Consider the following 21,841-nt stretch of genomic DNA (forward strand, 5'->3'; position numbering starts at 1 on the left):
CTAGAGAAAGCCCGCGCGCAGCAACGAAGACCCAATGCAGCCAAAAAGCACAGTTAAATAAATTAAAAAAATAAAAATCCAAAATGGTATTGAAAACTGTGATTACAAATCAACACACGTAAACACTAATGAAAAGGAATATGAGAAAATGAAAACTGATTTGTAAACATGTTTATAACGTGGGAACTGTTTTTTTGGGGGGGTAATGAATTTATTTTTTTAACTTTTTGTTTTATATTGGAGGGTAATTGATTATGGGAACATTTTTATTTTAAAAAATTATCTATTAATTTTCACATCATTATGTGGAAATAAACAAAAAGCAAGGGGCCGCCATACAACAGTTCCTCAAGTGCCTTTGGTTCCCTTTACCCTTCCCGAGCAGGAGAAAAATGCGTCCAGTCTTTGTGAAATGAGATGTCATTTTAAGAAACAGAAAAGCAAACCTGACTTACCTGGAATTTGGTCATTTTTTTCCTCTTCCTGCTGGGGAAAGGCCGAGTTCTGGGAAGGCAAAACTGGGGAAGGGAAAGAAAGCCATCATGAGAGAGATACTGGGAACTGTGCTAGTCCACGTGGTACTTCGTGTGATCTGGAAGAGGGGCCCCTTTCTCTAGGCAAATGCAGTGACAACATAACCCAGTGAGAACAGGGGCTGGATTCCAGCTTCCCCTGGGCCTCCTCGGCCAGCTGCCTTAGTTCATGAACAGTCCATAAACAGCCCTCACCCACATGTTTCTTGTAGCTCCCAGAGTATTCCTGAGGCTGGCTGTTAGAGGAAATGAGAGGCAGACGGGAAGTACCAACAACTTAATGGGGCTGATACCGAGCAGGGCCCTGTGGGGCTCCTGGGCACAAAGCCTTTCTGTGTCCCCCATTTCTTTGACTACAGGAAATAGCCTTCATTCAGCCTCCATGACCCTGAGTTCCAATGGGCAGATTCAAGCAGCTGTTCATTAGGGAAGAGCGGGGATGCGAGACTAGGGAGAAACAAACAGTCCAGAGAAACAATAGTGCAGCCTTGGGGCAAGGTCCTGCTTCCCCACCAATGGATACACACAACAATGTCTTTGAGCTGTTTTGCAGATACTGAAACCCCCTCCAGGTGGGGGAAGTTAATGATGGTATGGTGCCCACAAGCATGTAGACCCCAGACCAGTTGGAACCTGAAGGTTGATGATGCCGACTCCCACTTACCTCACCGCCAACTCATCAGGAGAATGTCCACGAGCTGATCACGCCCTTCTTGAAAAACTACTATAAAACTTCCCACTATCCTCTCCAAGTGGGGACACAGTTTTTCGAGGCAGGAGCCCACCGTGTCCCCCTTTGCCTGGCAAAGTAATAAAGCTATCCTTTTCTACTTCACCCAAAACTCTGTCTCCGAGATTCAATTCCACACCCGTGTACAGAGAAGCTGAGCTTTTGACATCAGGGCCAAAATGCCTGGGTTCAAATTCTGTTATTTCTACTTATCACTTTCTACTTACTAGTCGCATAAACCTTGAGCAAGTTATTAATCTCTCTGTGCCTCAATCCAGTCTACCTGTAAATGGGTATAATAATGCCAGAATTCCCTCCTGCAGCTTCAGACAAGTAGGTGCTCTTAAGATTCATAAAACTGCCTTTGCGAATCTGCTTTACAGAAGATGACTCTTAGGAAACACAGACTTCAGAGATGACTATGTCCCTTTACTTACCCTTACTCTCCAAAAAAAGCCTAATTCTGACTGGTGGTCTCACAGATGGTTTGTGCTGTTGTTAATGAACGTTAAATTGCCACGGGTTTTTTTCCCCTTAATAGGTGTAACTACTTGCACGTGTTATTAAGCTGAAAGAACGAAGTTTCTTCTCGCATTGCATGAAGGTAAACAATGACTAATAAAAACCTAAAACTAAGAAATCGTGTTGCATTTAAATTAACAATACGGGGTTGTTACACAATACTAAACATTTTTAACTGAAGCCTGGCTACATCGCAGGCACTGTGCAAAGCCGTGACCACGATCATTTCTCGGTCTGGAATAAACCACAGAGGACTTTTCCCAGGATCCAGCGGAAGATAACTCTCCTTCCTAAACAAGCGTCCAGAAAGAATCCAGGAATCCAAGAACAAACCCACCTCAGTGATCAGGGAAGGCACAATGGGTCTGCAGCTGGAGCTCCGACCCCATCCCAGGCTCGCAGGAGCTTCCCAACAACAGGGCGCTTAAGTATTATCACTTAATTTATGGTAACATCCAACATTTTACCGTGCACTAGGCACTGTTCTTAAGCTTTTAAAATATAATCTCACTTAATCCTCAAAAGAACATCATTGGGAAGGAACTAACCGGAGGAAACTGAGGCAGAGAGAGATTAAGCAACCCGCTCAATAATTTACCGCAAGAAACAGAGCTGGCCCGTAGTAGCGGTAGGAGGGCTAGGGGAGCAGAGAGCGCGGGAGACCGTCAAACTCAATGTAGGACGCGAGCCCGCCCCCGACGCGGGAGGTTCGCCGAGGGAACGCACACCGCCGCCGCTGCCCCCTCCCGCCCTCCGCCGCTCGCCGCGGCTTCCCTGCCCCAGGAGCGAGGACCGGGTGGCCCCACGCAGAGTCCGAGAAGGCTCGGAGGGATCACAGGGACGCTGGGTTAACTCACCGCCCTAGGAGTAATCTCGGCCCCGACCTCGCCTTCCCGGAGCGGAAGTGCCTCGGGCTACACACAGTTCCCGGACTACACTTCCCAGAATCCCCAGGCGGAAGCGCCTCAGATTTCACGAACCTCCTGGACTACATTTCCCAGAATGAAGTTCGCAGAACCGCTCTTCCCACCAGCTGTCTTGGGTTTTGACTGTGGAGCGGGCTCGGATTTAGTCACTTTTGGTGGAACTGTCAGATTCCTTTTGTTCTACTCATTTCTTAAAGCTCATGAGAAAATAACGTAAGCAGATAGTTTTCTGGGTAACAATAATTGCGAATTTTTTAAAAATGCGGCCGTATAAGAGAGAAAAGAGAGGCTTGTATTACGAAAATAAGTTAAAACCCAACATTTTTAGCGGAGGCAAAGGGTAGACTAAAAAGTGGGAAACGTAAAAGTGACCTAGGCGGAACTGCCTAACACAGAACTTAAGGAACACTGGATTTCAAACTTGTTTCCAATGCTGACTCCCCAAATATCAGCAATAAAACCTGTTAATGAGACAAAAACATAGTTTATTGCTACCTGGTGACACCACCTCCACAGAGCTTCCGCACCTTGACAGTGTCCGCGGAGCCAGGAAGACAAGGCTGGAATTCACTGAGAATTGGAAGTGTGGTTTAAGGCGGCGTCTTTCAGTGCAAAAGACGAATGGGATTGCATGACGGTCATGATGCTGCAGTCCAGGATTGGTGGGAAGAGCAAGGATTTTTGTAGGCGAGGAACCTACAGGTGCAAACTGTTGATGTTCTTTAAAGAGATAGAAGAGTTGATGGGTGCTTGTGGAAGCTCCTTTAATGAACAATCAAGCAATTTGGGCAGGAATCTTCTGGAATAGTAAAGGCATGCTAGTAAAACTGACTAGTTATGTTAATGTACACAGTAAATTGCGGGAGGGAAGGTAGATAGGTAGGAAGTTTCAGTCTTCAGTTTCCAAGCTGTCTGTCTTGGGGGGAAGGGAGAGGTTGGAATAAAGTGTTTTGACTCCTTTGCTTCCTTTATTCAGCAAGGCACCTAAGGGCTCTTGAGAGGGTTCTGTGGAATGAGCGGTTCATTCCAATATGCTAAGAATTTGCAAAAAGGCTATACACACATCGATTAGGCTGTAAAAGCGAAATATCTTGAACTTCATTTTAAAAAAACATAGTGGTTGTTATGTCAAACAAAAGCAGCTCCGTTGCAGGGAATTTAATATTGTGATGTGTGCATATATAAAATCCTGAATTGTTTTCTAATTCATTTGGCTTCAGACATTTCAGTATATATTTCTATTCTGCTCCTGATATAAATAGTGTCTGGTGAGTGAATAAGCCAAGTGAACCAGGAAACCATGGTTTTTCTCCTAGGCAGGGAATATATTTTGTAGCTTTTTATTATGAAAGTTTTCAAAAACTGACAAAGGGGGGGATGGGGATGACAGAAAGGCATTTGTGCCCAGGAGGACCCCAGAGGGTCCTGCTCAGTTTCACTCCATTGTTTATTTTTTGTGTCATTAAATAATTTCTTCTTCTAGCCTATGTGTTTCCTATCAAGTAAAATTTAAATCTAAAGGCCTAATTAGACTTTTTTTGCAGTTCACATTTTGAAAAATATTTATTAAATGGCCTGATATGAAATGTCCTAATTTTTAAAACATCTTTATTGGAGTATAATTGCTTTGCAATGGTGTGTTCATTTCTGCTGTATTACAAAGTGAATCAGCTATACGTATACATATATCCCCATATCTCCTCCCTCTTGCGTCTCCCTCCCACTTTCCCTATCCTACCCCTCTAGGTGGACACAAAGCACACAGCTGATCTCCCTGTGCTATGCGGCTGCTTCCCACTAGCTATCTATTTTACATTTGGTAGTGTATATAAGTCCATGCCACTCTCTCACTTCATCCCAGCTTACTGATTAGATTTAAGTTCATCTCTTTTGACAAAGAGACCACTTCATAGGTAGAACTAGAAACACCTGAACAAAGACCAAATGAAGCCAATACAAATCCCGGGCAAAACACCTTTGAATAGGAAAACAAATAACAGCAAATATGTGAAAAACAGTGGACTTACTTTATTTTATTTTTTTGGCCACACGACCTGCAGGATCTTAGTTACTGGCAGTGAAAGTGTCCTAACCACTGGATGGCCAGGGAATTCCCTAAATTGGGACATTTTTGAAAGTGAAAACGGGTACCGTTCCTAATTACACTAAGGCAATAGATATAATCTGGCACTATTATAGACAACTGGGAGATAGGGTCACCGCACTCATGGGGATTGATATAATTCTATTTTCTAGTACCTAGGTGTCTGCTGTCACCTAGATGTCCCAATAACCAAGACAGAAAACTAGCTGGAACAAAAAACACACACCTGCAGAAACTGAGCTGCAAGAGGAGAGGGATGAAACTTGAATTAAAAAAAATGATAATAGGATTATTTAAGGAAACTGAAGTTCAGCATGTATGTGTCCATAAGTGCATGGGCAAGGGCACACACACTCATCTAAGTTCCATCTCCAATTTACCAATTGAAAGTAGATGAATTTAAGGGGAGGATTACCAATGATGAGGGCAAAGATAGTAATCTCAAAGACTAAGTGAAAGAAATTTCTCAAAATACAGCACAGAAATACAATCAGCTGGAATCAATGATGGGAAGAGAGGAGATGTGAAACGTATATCCTGGAAATCTATCATGTGAGTAAAAGGAATTCTGAAAATTGGAGAAGGAAACAACAGAGGCAAGAAAATAATGAACCAGATAATGAATGAACATTTTCTTGATCTGAAGAAACAACGCTGCAGACTGATAAGGCTACCAAAGGTCATGCCTGGATTGATGAGAAAACAAAAAATTCCCATCTTGGCAGAATTCTGGAATTCTAAGATTAAAGTGAAAATCTTAGAACCCTCCAAGCAGAAAGAACAAGCTACTCATAAAAGCAAAAGAATCCATTGATATTGAACTTTTCCTCTACAAAACAGGAACACAGAAGTAAGTTGAAGCACTTTCTACTTACTAATAGCAAGCCAACAGTTCTGTACTGAAGCTAGATATCACTTACTTGTCAGGGCAAAAGGAAGGATGAGCATGAATTCAGACAGTATTGCCCCACAGGAGGAAAATACTCAAAATGAAACAGAATTGCTAAGCAGCAAATGCTGTCGCTCCTAAGAGCTATAAGCCTAAAGAGAAGGAGTAGCCTCATGACCTAGGTGGAACCAAGGTGCCCTCTGGTTCTGTGCTGGTTCCATTTATTTCCGTATCATCAGGAAGCAGCAACTCCAGAACATCGTTTTATCAACCAGGAGAGGCTGGCAAATAAGACCAGTGCAGTATCCTGCTCATCCAGCAGAGGTCGCACTCCATGAGAAGCGGGTCACTGTCCCAGCCCCCGAATCTAGGCAGTGGCGAGATTCTCCCCAGGAGGAGAGGCAGCCATAAGAACACAGCTCTGTAGCTCTAAGGGGGAAAGAGTGTGGGTGAGTTTACTTGATAATTTCAGAGATCCCATTTTACACAGATTTATTGCTTGAGTAAACTGACATTCACTGCAAAATCTAAAAAGTAGAAGAAACATTCCATAAAATCCTTATCAGAACAAGTCGTTGTTTATACAAGGTGTCCTTCACATGCTATCTGATGCACATATACACACGTACACATGTTCATGTTTTTGATATTAATCTGCAGACAGAACCTATTTTCCGTAAATCCGATTATATCCCGTCATGTTTGTGCCATCATTTTAACAGCTCCATGTTATTAAAAGCATATCAAAGTGTATCAAATCTTACGCAAATTCTCATTGAGGAACACTCGTTATATCCACTTGTTGAAAACTTAGTGACATCATTCATGGTACTTATCTTTTCTATGCTTTAAATTTCCTAATTTAAATTTAAATTACTGTTCTAAGATTTGCAGATCGAAGAGAGATACACATTAAACATTTCAAAATATACTAACTCCTCTCTGAAATTTATACATTTTTTACAGCTACCCATAGAGAAAACTGTGTAAGAATGTCAAGCCTACACCAATAATGAAAAATTTGAAAATAAAATGACCACATGCAACAATTTAAAAAAATTTTTTTTCTTGAGGATTAGGAGGGGGAACGTTGGATAGGGAACTCGACAAAATTAATATTCTTCAAATCCAACACAGCCCTGCCTAACAAATGTTGATGGGAGAAATGCTATAGCACTCTGAATATAATCACATCAAAGTCTCAATGAAAAGATGAAGAATAAAAAAACTAATTATCAGTTTAAAGTTTACTGTGACAACTTTTGTCATTAGCTAATACTTTTGACACTTTCTAAGTGTTACAGTAAAATTCTACTTTAACACCCTAGTGGGGTCAAAAGATTTAAGTGTTATGGAGTATCCAGTTAGTGAAAGATTAACAAAAGTAATTTTTTAGCCAGGCTATACCATCACAAAAATCATAAAGGATAGCTGAATTCAGACTGTTTACAAGAGATGGAATATGAAACAGAGTCCCAAATACTAAGAACCCAATTTGAGAACTGTTTTGTAAATTAGCAAACGATAGCTCCTGTTTATTGGCCCTATGTTGTTTATTTTTTTAATTGAAGTATAGTTGATTTACAATGTTAATTTCTGCTGTACAGCAAAGTGACTCAGTTATACATGTGTGTGTACATATATATATATATATATATCTTCTTTTTCATATTCTTTTCCATTATGGTTTATCACAGGATATTGAATACGGTTCCCTGTGTTATACAGTAGGACCTTGTTGTTCTATGTTATTTACTTCTTTATAGCCGCCTGGGACCATGAGCTCAAAAGCCTGCTGGTGCCAAACTGAAATCCTCATGTAATCAATTACTTTAATACAGCCCAAATGAGCACATTTTAAGTCATTTGGAGCCTGCTTGTTTTGTACACTCTGCAAAATTGCATCCAACATCTGCTAGCCAGAGATTAAGACAAACCCTGGCGCTGTAACAGACCCTAAGCAGCTGCTGCCTTTAGGAGTTCTCTGACCCCAAGGCTCCGCCTTGTACTGCCGAGCGACATCACTTAGACCTGTAAGCAGCCCCCCTCCAATCCCCACCTGCCCCAGAAGTTCCCTTGCCCTCTTTCTCTTCTCAGTGGTGGTGGTGGCCACCCACTGTAGTCTCTGTAAGGTCTCATGCTCTGAGACTTCCCTTCACACATGCGATCTTATCAAAGTACCATCCCGATGAACCTGACTGGGTACCACTGCCACTTCCTGGTCATATCTTTTTCCTTGATCAGCCCCGAAATCTTCCCACTCACTATAAGAACAAAGGCTGGGGAAAGAACAGGAGCCAATCACACACCAGTGTAAGACCAAATTAGATGATGAATTGTAGTACCATTGGTCTTCTGCATTTTGACTATCTACTTGAATTAGTTTTATTAAGACCATTGGGTTCTTCTGAATATATTTTATATGAAATTCTTCAGATGAACCTAATATAATTTTCTCCCTTTTATATACATTTTCTCTCTTTAATCATATAACAAACAAGTTCTGAGCACACCTACAAAGCACTAAGCAATGCTGTGTGGCTTCAGCAGTGAACAAAAGCTCTGCCCTCATGGAGCTTACATCCTAGTGGAAATCAGTTTTGGCATGTCTATGATCACACCTTTAAGGACCTGATCCTAGTCATCCTTTCTAAGGCCTCCCTCCTGAGTAATGTGTGATAAATGCCACCGTTCTGACTGATGTCCTTAGTGTACCACTTACGAGGGTTCTCTGCCGTGTGGGCTCTTAACCACTGGGATGTGTCGAGCTATGGCTGAAACACAGACTTTATTTTGTTTTGGCCATGCAGCATGCGGGATATTAGTTCCCCGTCCAGGGACTGAACCCGTGTCCCCTGCAGTGGAAGCGCAGAGTCTTAACCACTGGACCGCCAGGGAAAGTCCCTGAAACATAGACTTTAATGAAAATATTTTCTCTCCTATTTGACCAAAGGATTAGATGAATTTAGACCTCACTGAGGTCTTTGACAGACACCATTTCATAGAACTGTTTCCCTCCGTGGATCCTCTGATAAAGTTCCTCCCACTCTCATCACTTCTTCAAAATTCATCCTGGATAAATGTGATGATGTACAAAATGTGATCTCCAACTGAAGCGCTGACCGCAAGCTCATAATGGTAAGGCTTCTCTGCTGTGTGAACAGTCTGATGATTCTGGAGTCACAAGAACCATCTGAAAACCATAGTGTATACACTTTCATATCTGTATGGTTTCTCTCCAGAGTGGAGACTATGATGAAGCTGAGGTCTTGAGGTGTCACCGAAGCACTCAGTACACATCCCCTATTTATAGTGTTTCTCTTCCATGTGCGTCCTCCAATTAATCCGTGAAGACTTTCCCACACGCCTCACAATTTGATGGTTTTCTCCCCATGCCCCCAACCCCGAGTATGGGCTCTCTGGCAGGCTTGAGGCTGTAGATTCTGACACAGTCTTTACCCTTTACTTCTCACATCTGAATGTTTTCTCTTCACTGCTGTCTCTCTGATGGACCAGAATGGCCTGACCAAAGCCCTTTCCACAGTCCTTGCAATTACAGTTTCTGTCCTGTGTGGATCCTACAATGAATTTTAAGATCTTCACTGTGACTGAAGTCTTTTCCACACTCCTTACATTTGTATGGTTTCTCACCGGTAGAAAACTGAACCTGACATCGCAAACTCCAACTTCAAGCCCTGCCCCTACTCCTCACGCTTATAAGGTTTCCTTCAATTCAGTGCCTTCTGATGAACTTTAAAATATGAATTGATAGAAGCAGCTCTTTTTTAAAAAATAGGGATTCTCTCCTGTATGGACTACCAGATGGGTTTCAGAATGGGAGTTTCTCCTGAAGTGCTTCCCACAGGCGCATATGTGTTTCTCTCCACTGTGGACTCCTTGACGGGCCTGAAGACTGAAGCCCTCATCACTTACTTAGGATACACACGGTTGCCCTCCAGTGTGGATTTTATGATAGGCCTAGGAGTGTTAGAGCTGGCAGAGGCCTTACCAGATTCCTCACATTTACAGGGTTTCTATCCCGTGGGGAATCCCCTGATGAATGTAAAGATTTGAGCTACAAATGAAGCCCTTCCTGCTTTCCTCACATTTGGACAGTTTCTCTCCCACGTGAACTTTCCAGTAAGCATTCTGTGCGGGTGCATGACGGAAGCTCCGCCCACATACATCAGGGTTGATGGGTTTCTCCTCAGTGTGGATTCTCTAATGGCCCTGAGGATGCAAGGTGTGAACAAAGGCCCTACCGCACTCGACAGTTAATAGCGTTTCTCTCCTGTCTGGATTTTGCAGTGAACACTAAGTGCTGATCTACAGCTGAAGTCTTTCCCATATTAGTGAGCTCTGAACAAAGCCCTTACCACACCTAAAGCATTTTCCTCCCATGTGAAGCGTCCAACGAATACAATGAGCTGAGCTGTAACAGAAGCCTCTCCCGCATTTGTTACATGTGTAAAGCGTCTTTCTGAAGCAGACTCGCTGATGAAGATCAAAGTTGGAGACATTACTGAAGGCTTTTGCACACGCAGGACACTGGCAGCTTTTCTTTGCTGTGTGAATTATTCTGTGCTGATCACTGGTTAATAGCTTCATTCTGGCTTTTCCATAATTACTGGAGTTATGAGATTTCTCTCTTTTGCAAACTCTCTGAATGTCATAGTGGTCTAAGATATAACCAACCAAGCTTCCAACACATCAATCATACTTCGTGGTTCTTTTTTTTTTTTTTTTTTTTGCGGTACATGGGCCTCTCACTGTTGTGGCCTCTCCCGCCGCGGAGCACAGGCTCTGGACATGCAGGCCCAGCGGCCACGGCCCACGGGCCCAGCCGCTCTGCAGCATGTGGGATCCTCCCGGACCGGGGCACGAACCCGTGTCCCCTGCATCGGCAGGCGGACCCTCAACCACTGCGCCATCAGGGAAGCCCTCATGGTTCTTTTTTCATGGGAACTTGCTGACAACTACTCTTATTATCCTGTGCTTGGGTCAGACATGTTTTCCACCAAGAATGCGAGCCTCACGAGGAGGGAAGCTGAATTTTTTACATTATTGGAACCACCCCCTTTATGGTTTAAGATATGATTTTTGTCTTCAGAAAACTGAGCCAGTGCTCCTGCCTATACTTACAGGAGGAATTGCCTCGTTTCTGGAAATGAGAACCATCTATCATAGACTTTTGACACCTGGTTAAATCACTGGCAAGCTGTTGCTAGAACTGCTAGCAGGAAAGCTCTTTGTTTCCACCTCACTTTCTTTGTTGCCTCCTATGAGGACAGAGAATTCAGAAATGTGGACAAGTGACCTGCCTTGTTCAGAGATTTCAAGATTTCACACTTAGGACACAAAAGGAAACTTTAATAAACTCTGGGAAGGTTCAGCTTACGTTTTTCACCATGTAACATGTTCTCTGATTTACAAGGCTTCAGAAACCAGTAAGCGGTCCACTAGGCTCCACTTGGCATTAAGTGAGACCCACTGAAGACCAAATTAGAAATCAGTTGGCTGCACAGTGACAAAAAAGACAACACTAACAAACAACTAAAAACAAAAACAAATGAAAAGAAAAACAACCAAAAAATTCCACCTCAATGAAGACTGAAACTTCACAAGTTTTGGCAAAAGAATTCACTCCTTATGGTAATGGAATTACAATGAGAAAAGCAGATGGAAATACCATATATTTAGAGGTTGTGCTCCTTCATGGAGAATATTTTGAGGCAGAGTTTAGAAGAGTTTGTGCTATAGAAAAGATTAAGTCACAAGGGATAATTAAGTATTATGTGTGTCAGTTTTAGACTGAGAGAGGTTTTGGGTTTGATACATACTGATTACTTGTTGCGCTTCTTTTTTAACTGAGTTTTTCTAGATTGATATTGACTACGAGTTGTCTCACAACTATTGTGAGTTCTTGATTACCTCCAAAATAATTTCAGGTTTAGAAATTTCTAAACTGTTTATCGTTACTGTGATTCCTAAGTTTCTAAATTTAGACAGACACCTAAACGTTTGAGATTTTTTTTTTCAATTTTTCATCTCAATGTTACATGACTTCAGAGGAATTGTTTTGAGAACTTCACTTCCCACCCTGTAAGAACAGTCAATTAAAAGTTGTCTCTCCTTGGGCTTCCCTGGTGGCGCAGTGGTTGAGGGTCCGCCTGCCAATGCAGGGGATGCGGGTTCATGCCCTGGTCCAGAAAGATCCCACATGCCATGGAGCGGCTGGGCCTGTGAGCCATGGCCGCTGAGCCTGCGCGTCCAGAGCCTGTGCTCCACAATGGGAGAGGCCACAACAGTGAGAGGTCCGTGTACCGAAAAAAGAAAAAAAAAAAAAGTTGTCTCTCCTGGGGACTTTCCCGGTGGCCCAGTGGATAAGAATCCACCTGCCAATGCAGGGGACACGGGTTCGAGCCCTGGTCCAGGAAGATCCCACATGCCGCAGAGCAACTAAGCCCGTGCGCCACGACTACTGAGCCTGCACTCTAGAGCCCGTGAGCCACAACTAATGAGCCCTTGTGCCACAACTACTGAAGCCCGCGCGCCTAGAGCCCGTGCTCCGCAACAAGAGAAGCCACTGCAAGGAGAAGCCCGTGCACCACAACGAAGAGTAGCCCCCGCTCGCCACAACTAGAGAAAGCCCATGTGCAGCAATGAAGACCCAATGCAGCCAAAAATAAATAAAATTAAATCTTTAAAAAAAAAAAAGTTGTCTCTTCTGGAACAGACTGGTGGTTGCCAAGGGGGAGGGGGTTGGGGGAGGGACAGAGTGAGAGGCTGGGGTTAGCAGATGTAAGCTTTTATATACAGAATGGATAAATGAGGTCCTACTGTATAGCACAGAGAACTATATTCAATATCCTATGATAAACCATAATGGAAAAGAATATTTTAAAAAAGAATGTATATATATGTACTACTGCACAGCAGTAATTAACGCAACATTGTAAATCAACTATACTTCAAAAAAAAAAGTTGTCTCTTCTGTTGTCGTGGCAGGGGCTTGATGAACAGGCTCTACATAACTCTGCTGAGCTGCATGTTTCAGAATCAGGGCCACGCTGCACAACCTACACATCTGGACATCAGGGCCCTGCTCGAAATAGTTAATAAAATGTTCACAGATGGGATTAGCAGGGGATTTTTCAGACAGAGTTTAAAGTCATTTTTGCCTTAGAACATCACACTGGAAACTTATGCTAATGTCTAAGGGGCTGTGAGGCCTTGGAATGGTTGGAATAACTTGCAAGCTTGGGAGCAAAGTACCTTTATCACCCACTGCCTGGAATGCAGTGTGAAAGCAGAGAGTGGTCCTTCAGCTCTTGCTGGGATATTTCTCCCATGAGAATTAAGGGGAAAGAAAGCTGATGTGGTAACATACGTGGTTTTAAAAACCTAGCAGTAATTCAGAGCTCCATAAATTCCGGGAAAAAAAAAAAGTAAAAACCTGGAAGCTAATCTTTTACAACAGAGACAGAGTCTGGGAGAATGAAGAGAACAGGGCTCAATGCAAACTCTGAAAGCCAACTGTGGAAATGGACTTACAATGTGTCTGGAACCCTCATGTGGATGACCCCTCCCTTCCTTCAGGTTCCCCACTCAAATGTCAGCCCATCCATATAAAATTGGTTACTTTAGGGGCTTCCCTGGTGGCGCAGTGGTTGAGAGTCCGCCTGCCAATGCAGGGGACACGGGTTCGTGCCCCGGTCCGGGAAGATCCCACATGCTGTGGAGCGGCTGGGCCCGTGAGCCATGGCCGCTGAGCCTGCGTCTGGAGCCTGTGCTCCGCAACGGGAGAGGCCACAGCAGTGAGAGGCCCACGTACTGCAAAAAAAAAAAAAAAAAAAAAAGGTTAGGCCCTGCTAAAACTAAATTAGAATCTGTCAAGGCATCTGTAATTTTGGAAAGCTCCCCAGGTGATTTCAGGATGCAGTCAGGGCTGAGAACCACTGCACTAGGTGATGAACCCAGATGATTTGTGGCCTGAGTCCTTGCTCCCAGCCCCTACACAACCTGCCTCACTAGGAGTAAGGGAACTAACTGCCCAAGGGCTCCCAGCGAGCCAGGAAGGGAGCTAAGCCCAGCACCCAGGCCTCCTGACTTCCACCTTCCCTCTTCTCTCCATTATAGATACCAGTGGAGCAATCTCTAAGAAGAAAGAGAAGCATCATGGTTTCTTAGTGCCACTGGAGGCAAATAGCCAGAGTGGAAAGACAGACCTGATTTTAGATCTACCAGATCAACTTAAAAAAAAAAAAAAATAGAGGCAATTCTTATAAGCCCCTCCCTGTGCTGAAACATTCTGAATTCAAAGGATAAAGAAATCATGTTAAGCAGATTTTTTTTTCGGCCGTGCTGTGCAGCTTGTGGGATCTTAGTTCCCCAACCAGGGATTAAATCCAGGCCCTTGGCAGTGAAAGCGCGGAGTCCTAACCACTGGACCGCCAGGGAATTCCCAAGCAGATATTTAAAAAGTAGTCTTCAATAGGCAAGACATGGAAACAACCTAAATGTCCATCAACAGATGAACGGATAAAGAAGATGTGGTACATATATATACAATGGAATATTACTCAGCCATAAAAAAAGAATGAACTAATGCCATTCACAGCAACACGGATGGACTTAGAACTTAACATACTAAGTGAAGTAAGTCAGACGGAGAAAGACAAATACCATATGATATCACTTATATGTGAAATCTAATATGACACACATGAACTTATCTACAAACAGAGACAGACTCACAGACAGAGAGAACAGACTTGTGGTTGCCAACGGGGAGGGATGCATTGGGAGTTTGGGATTAGCAGTGGCAAACTATTACATATAGAATGGATAAACAGTAAGGTCCTACTGTATAGCACAGGGAACTATGTTCAATATCCTGTGATCAACCATAATAGAAAAGAATATGAAAAAGAATGTATATATGTATGTATGTATAACTGAATCACTTTGCTGTACAGCAGAAACGCAACATTGTAAATCAACTATACTTCAATTAAAAAAATAAAAGAAGCCTTCGTATAGAATATTTATGTTTGTTCAAAGGTAAGATAGCATCCAAGTTTCAAAGTGAAGGAGGTGAGAGAGAAGAGGATACCCTGAAATATCTCTATGTGCTCTACATATTCCTTCTGAAAACTTCTTGCTTTTGTCATGCTTGATATTACAAAATAAAATGTCTTACATATATTTAGTTTTTGCCAGACTCCAGCACCTATATATAATCCAACCGATGATATATAGTCTCTTTTAACCCATACAATAACCTCATGAAATATGTAATGATATTGTCTGTATTTTACATCTTTGACCCTGAGGCACAGAGAGATTAAGTAACTTGCCCAAGGTCACTGAGTAAGTGTTAGAGCTCAAAACTAGCAGGTCTGGATCCGGAGTCTGAGCCTTAAGTGCTCAGAATATTGCCCCTAATCAATCAGCTCCCCTTCTCGTTGCCAGGGTTCTGCCTAAGATGGAAATGTGGTTTTGTTCTTGCATGACATACCTCTATGGCTCCCCTGCGCCTTTAAAATAAACACACAATTCACAGAAACTTTCCAGGTCAGACCTTTTCTCTCCCTCTCACCACACGGAATTTCTGGCCTTAGTATTCCACTTGCTTTCCCACAAAAGCCTCCAGGCCTCTCCTTGGGCTGTTCCTCTTTTACCATGGCCTCTTCCTGCTCATCTAGCTTTTAGACTTTAATTATTCTCAGCTTAAACATCCTCTGCTTCAATATGTTTTCTCCTGGTTTTGACCTCATCCTCAAAAACTTCTAAGCCTACTTGACATCCTAATGAAAGCAGAATATGCTGGCCAAGAGCCCAGGCGATGGAACCAGGCTGCTGGGACTTAACTCTGGCTCTGCCATTTCCTGGCTGTGTGACCCTCAGCATAAGCCATTGTTCAAGGAGCCTCTCTGTGTTTCTGTTCCCTCATCTGTAAAACAACAGGGTCTTATGAGGAATACGCAGACTGATACCTGCAAAGCATTAGAGTCTCTGCCTGTTAAGAAGTGCCCAACAGATGCTAATAATTATCATCATTATGATCAAAGTTACCATATGATACATATAAGAGCCACACATTTGTGCTGGTTTGTTTCTAAAGACATGTGTCTTAGATCATGAAAATATTAGCAATAATTATATGTCAACTTTTGAATATTCTGAAAGTTGGCAGATGCTCCAAGAAAAGCAGCAGCAGTTCTCAAGGGAAGGCTGTGGACTCCTAGGGGTCCCAGAGACCCCTTCAGGGAGTCTGTAGGGTCGAAACTATTTTCCTAATAATACCAAGGCACTGGTTGTCTTTTTCGCTGTCTGTAATCACAATGATGGTGCAAAAGAATGCTGTTTAAAATCACTAGCACCTTGGCATAAATCAAAGCAGTGACACCAAAAATGTAAGCAGTCACTGTATTCTTTTTTTTTTTTTTTTTTTTTGCGGTACGCGGGCCTCTCACTGTTGTGGCCTCTCCCGTTGCGGAGCACAGGCTCCGGACGCGCAGGCTCAGTGGCCATGGCTCACAGGCCCAGCCACTCCGCGGCATGTGGGATCTTCCCGGACTGGGGCACGAACCCGTGTCCCCTGCATTGGCAGGCGGACTCTCAACCACTGTGCCACCAGGGAAGCCCCACTGTATTCTCTATTGCTTTTCACTCATAGTAAAAACAGTGATAGTTTCACTTAAGAAAGTTCTTGATGAAACAGTGAAAGTTATTAATTTTTTAAAAAGTTATTAATTTTACTGCATCTCAGTCCTGGGGTATACGTCCTTGTGATAGTCTACAGTAAAATTTATGCTTACTTACTGCATATGCTTACTGACAACAATGGTTGTCCCAAGAAAAGGCAGCTGTGGCCATTCTTGGAGTTACCAGGAATACTAGGCATTCCTTTCTGGAAAACATCCCTTTTCTTGAAAGAACAACTGACAAACTATGGTTGCTCAGATCTAGGTATCTGGCAGAACTTTTGGAAATGAGCAAAACAAGTCTGTTACTTCAAAGAAAATTACTGGCAGCAAAGTATCGGAATTTTGGAAAACTTGTATCACTGAGAGCTTGACAGCCTCCCAGTGCTTAAAGACTTAAGGTCTTTAGAGACAGAACTTTTCTGATGAGACTGGTGATGGTATTGACAAATATGATTTTTTAAAATCTTGTAAAATCACATGTGTCAATATTTGAAATATCTGTAAAACTCGGCCATTAACATTTTCCAATTGAGCGATGCATCATTTCATAAAACCATTAATGGATGAAAGACTCAAAGTACACAAAATACAAAACTGACCAAAGGGTTGTAATGTAATGTAGTACAAAAAGTCCTCTGATATGGTTTCAGATTCCACAGAACCTTAAGAAACCATCACTTGTGGCTCTTGGGTGCAGTATCAAAGGAGAATATTATCTGTAAAGTCTATTAAAATAATCCTTTCTTTCCTAACTATAACTGTGGGAGGCTGGATTTTCTTCATCACTTTAACCAAAACAGTATCTCACAACAGATAGCACAAGAGAACATGAAAATCCAGCTATTTTTCTTATAAAAAGTCAAGAATTAAAGAGATATGCAAAAATGTAAAACATCGCTACTCTTCTCATTAAATATGTATATGGAAATACAGTTTTCTCATAAAAGCTAGTTCTGCTATAGGTTTATTTAAAAAAATAGATTAATAAAAAATTTTAAAGTAATTTTTTAAAAGTATTACTATTCCTGAACAGTAAATACACTTTTCATAGGGCTACTCTAAACGTAATTTGTATAAAGCCCTTAGACTGGAACTTAACAACTAAGGCTTAATTACTGGCATCGCTCACAACCAAATAAATACACAACCTACCTTTTCTTCCATTTATGTGAACATCTTTTACAGAAGAAGAATGCCAAGTCCTACTCACGTGGGGCCCTGGGCCAGGAGCCAAGGGGTTACTTACCCCCTGCACTTCGGTGCAAGTCCTTCTTGTGAAGTCAGGGCTGGGGAAGGAAAGGAGGCTGTGAAATATCACCATTGCCCTAATGAACTACAAAGGACATTCCAAAACTACTAGGAAGGTACTGCTATCAACCCATTTAACAGATGAGCACACAGAGGCACAGAGAGATTAAATAACTTGCCCAATGTTATACTGCCAGAAAGTGGCTGACACGTGGGGGAGGCGAGTTGGGGGAGCTGAGCGCGGGAAAGACTGCAACCCGGACCCGCGCCCAACTCCGGGACAGGAGAATCTCCCCAAACTCGAGACGACTTCGCCTAACTGAACTAAAACTGTCGTCCTTACATCTCAAATATCCGCTTTTCCCCTTAAACTCACAACCGGGTTGCTGTTGCTCGAGAGCAACTCGAAGAAGTTCCGAAGGGTGGCGGGACGCGAAACTGACGATCATTACTCGAAAAGACGGTCATAACCTCGCCCACCTGGGCCAGAAGTGCCTGCAACTACCAGGAGCCCTAGATCAACATTTCCCAGAATTCCCCATCACGGCCCTTTGGGAACGGAAGTGCCTGGGACTACACGGAGTTCCTGGACTACACTTCCCAGAATGCCCGAGGACAACATCCACAGCCCCGCCCATCGGGGCGGAAGTGCCTGCGAGTACTCGGAGCTCCTGAGACGTGTTTCCCAGAATGCCGAGGGGGAGCGCTGTCCACGGTCCTGCCTGCCTGGTGCAAAAGTGCTTGCAGTCGTTGGGAGCGCCTGGACCACACTTCCTACAGTGCCCTAGGGCAACAATGACTACAGCTTCGGCTTCCTGGGCGGAAATGTGGATTACTACACTGAGTACATAGATTAAATTTCCCAGAGTCCTGGAGGGGAAAATATTCTATAGACATGGTGTTCTGGAGCCCAAATGTCTCCAAAAGAACCCAGAGCTCCAGTGGACTGAGTGCCACTGACCTGCTTGCCTGGACAGAAGTTTCTTTTTCTAGATCTGGATCTTCTAGACCAGTTTCCAGAGTGGCTGCATGGGGGTGCTTCCTGCCATGCAGCCCTTTGGTGTTGCAAATAATTGGGTTCAGTTTGGATGAATTCTGTGCTGCTGGTTGAGCCCAGTTTTCCCTTTTCTTTTTCTCACTCCCCCCCCCCACCTTTCTCATAACTATACTAATAAGCGGTTGTCAAGGAAATATGTTGTATAGGAGAGAAAAGTGAAGCTTGAAATATGGAAAGAAAATAAAAATCATCATAGAGTGGGAGCGATGTGTGGGTTAAAAACGGAGATCTTGAAAGAGGATTGGCCTGAACTGCACTGAACAATTTAAGGAACACAAGATCTCAGTCTTACCTTGACTGGATTGCCTTCTTTGTTCCATGTGTACCTGGATACATCTGGAACTCTTAACGGTGTCAGCTAGGGTGGGCTGTTGATTCCGAAGTACCAAGAAATCACAAAAAGGCAAATGTTCATCAGGTCATAATGCAGAAACATTAAAAACTTCCAGCATTTCCTTGGTTTTAATTTCTCACTTTAAAAGTGAATGAAAGTTGCACTGGCAGGGAACTGGAATAAACACTGCAATATTGAAAGGGGTAAATCCTATATAAAATCTTGAGAATATTTCTTTTTTGAGTTTATCTTCAGATATTATATCACCTACTACCAACCTGATCTTTGCACAGTAAATCCAATAAATTAATAACATGCTTTAGTATTCCACAAGCCAGCTGAAATCAGAGAGGCCATGATTTATCCTGTGAGATAAGAGCTCAAGTCCAGAAAAACTGTAGAACAACAAAAACTACCACCACCAAAACCAAATCCAAACCAAAACAAACAAAAAACCCCACAAAACCCCAAACCCAGAAAGGTGGTCCTGTCTACTTTTCTCTTGCATAAGAATGAAATATTCTATTATGAAAACTTTAAAAAACACGAGTGGAGAAAAAAGTTAAATGTGCATAAACTCATCTTACAGATTAAATGTTATTGATGTATTGCCCCACATGCTTCATCTAACTTTTTTCTTCCTTTTTTATTATTGAAATAAAGTACAGATCCATGACATCTTGTCATTTCTCCCTAAAATATTTTCATATATTTCTCAAAAACATAAGGACATTTATTTGCATAACCACAATATTATCACACTGAAAAAAATTAATAATACCTCCTTAATATTAATTTATTCTATCCTTATTTGAAGTCCCAAATTCTTTCAAAAGTCTTTCACACTTGGTTTTTTTGAATATCAAAACACGTCCATTCATTGCATGATTGTTGCATAAGTCTCGTGACTCTCCTGCATCTTCTTGACCTACTGAAGAAATTATATCAGTTGTCATGCAGGATTCCCATATAGTGGATCTGTCTGAGAGCTTCCTGGATCTGTCATTTAACTTTTTCCTCAATTGTTGTTTTATGTGGAGGACTCCAAAGCAATGCACACTGAGAGTAAGAGTGAAAAGGGAAGTAGACTTTCAGCCCGACTCTGAGTCATCTTTATCCCCTGAGAGTGTATTAAGGAAATCCTGGATTGCTGACGGCCTCACAGCTAACTGTTGGAAGAAAATGACATTTTCTCTGGAAGAAAGACATTACCAACCTTGGCTACAAATTATCACTATGTTAAAAACTACAACATAGGGCCTTCCCTGGTGGTCCAGTGGTTAGACTCCATACTTCCACTGCAGGGGGCACCAGTTTGATACCTGGTGGGGAAACTAAGATCCTGCATGCCGCATGGCAAACAAAACAAAACAAAAAAACAAAACCAAAGGGCTTCCCTGGTGGCGCAGTGGTTGAGAGTCTGCCTGCCGATGCGGGGCGCATGGGTTCGTGCCCCGATCCGGGAAGATCCCACATGCCGCGGAGCGGCTAGGCCCGTGAGCCATGGCCGCTGAGCCTGCGCTCCGCAACGGGAGAGGCCACAACACTGGGAGGACCGCGTACCGCAAAAAAAAAAAAAAAAAAAAAAACCAAAAATACTACAACATAAATAATGGACAAAGTAAATTTTAACATCAAAAAACTATGCTGGGGGCTTCCCTGGTGGCGCAGTGGTTGAGAGTCCGCCTGCCGATGCAGGGGACACGGGTTCGTGCCCTGGTCCGGGAAGATCCCACATGCGCAGAGCGGCTGGGCCCGTGAGCCATGGCCGCTGAGCCTGCGCGTCTGGAGCCTGTGCTCCGCAACGGGCGAGGCCACAACAGTGAGAGGCCCGTGTACCGCAAAAAAAAAAAAAAAAAAAAAAAAAAAAAAAAAACTATGCTGGAACTACTATAGGATACATCATGGTGATAAAAGATTAAATTATCCAAGAACATAACACAAATATATATCTACATACATGTAATAAATATCCTCAAATATATTTTTTAATCTGGCAAAACTAAAGGGAAAAATACTCTCTGATTACCTAATAAAATACACACACATGCGCGCACACACACACAAACAGTAAAAAACAGTTAAGTATATGGAAAAATTAACCCAATTAGGAAATTTGATCTCATTATATGTAGAATACACATCTGCTCAGGTACATATAGAATGTTTACAAAATTTGACCATATGCTGGACCATAAAGCATAAATAGCAAATTTCAAAACACTTTAATAATATAAAGTATATTCTCTAGATAAGGTGCAATAAAGCTAGAAATCAGTAATGAAATCCTTACTAGAAAATTGTAGCATGTCTGTAAATTAAGAAAATCAATCTTAACCATGAATTCTTTTTTCTTTTTAATTTTTGGCTGTGTTGGGTCTTAGTTGCTGCCCACAGGCTTTCTCTAGTTGTGGAGAGTGGGGTCTACTCTTTGTTGAGGTGGGCGGGCTTCTCATTGCAATGGCTTTTCTTGTTGTGGAGCACGGGTACTAGGCACGCATGCTTCAGTAGTTGTGGCACATGGGCTCAGTAGCTGTGGCACACGGGCTTAGTTGCTCTGCAGCATATGGTATCTTCCTGAACCAGGGCTTAAACCCGTGCCCCCTGCATTGGCAGGTGGATTCTTAATCACTGCACCACCAGGGAAGTCCCTGTAGTAAGTCTTGAGATCAGACATTATGAGTCTTCCAACATTGTTCTTCATTTTTTAATATTTTTAAAGCTACTCGTTTCATTGTTTTTTGTATAGATTTTAGAAATAGCTTGTCAATTTCGGCAGTAACTCC

The 21,841-nt window shown here is 42.6% G+C and overlaps 1 protein-coding gene across 7 annotated transcripts in view; it reads right to left on the bottom strand.

Annotated features, from left to right (window-relative positions):
• The window catches only part of ZNF235 (zinc finger protein 235), a 62,079-nt gene extending 43,857 nt beyond the window's left edge, over nucleotides 1-18,222 (bottom strand). For 2 of the 7 annotated variants that reach the window (XM_079907983.1, XM_079907982.1), the window contains exons 1-3: nucleotides 18,041-18,222; nucleotides 17,663-17,702; nucleotides 456-518 (exon numbers count right to left, since the gene is read on the bottom strand). In XM_079907983.1, coding sequence (XP_079764109.1) covers nucleotides 456-518; nucleotides 17,663-17,702; nucleotides 18,041-18,132 — 195 coding nt within the window. In that variant the 5' untranslated portion in view covers nucleotides 18,133-18,222. Of the gene's footprint in view, nucleotides 1-455; nucleotides 519-1,197; nucleotides 10,419-17,662; nucleotides 17,703-18,040 lie in introns of those variants that run through there. The other 5 variants (XM_079907986.1, XM_079907988.1, XM_079907987.1 and 2 more) reach the window with 5 other exon arrangements.
• Nucleotides 18,223-21,841: the final 3,619 nt, after the last annotated feature.

This window comes from Stenella coeruleoalba (assembly GCF_951394435.1).
Source record: "Stenella coeruleoalba genome assembly, chromosome: 20".
NCBI lineage: Eukaryota > Metazoa > Chordata > Mammalia > Artiodactyla > Delphinidae > Stenella > Stenella coeruleoalba.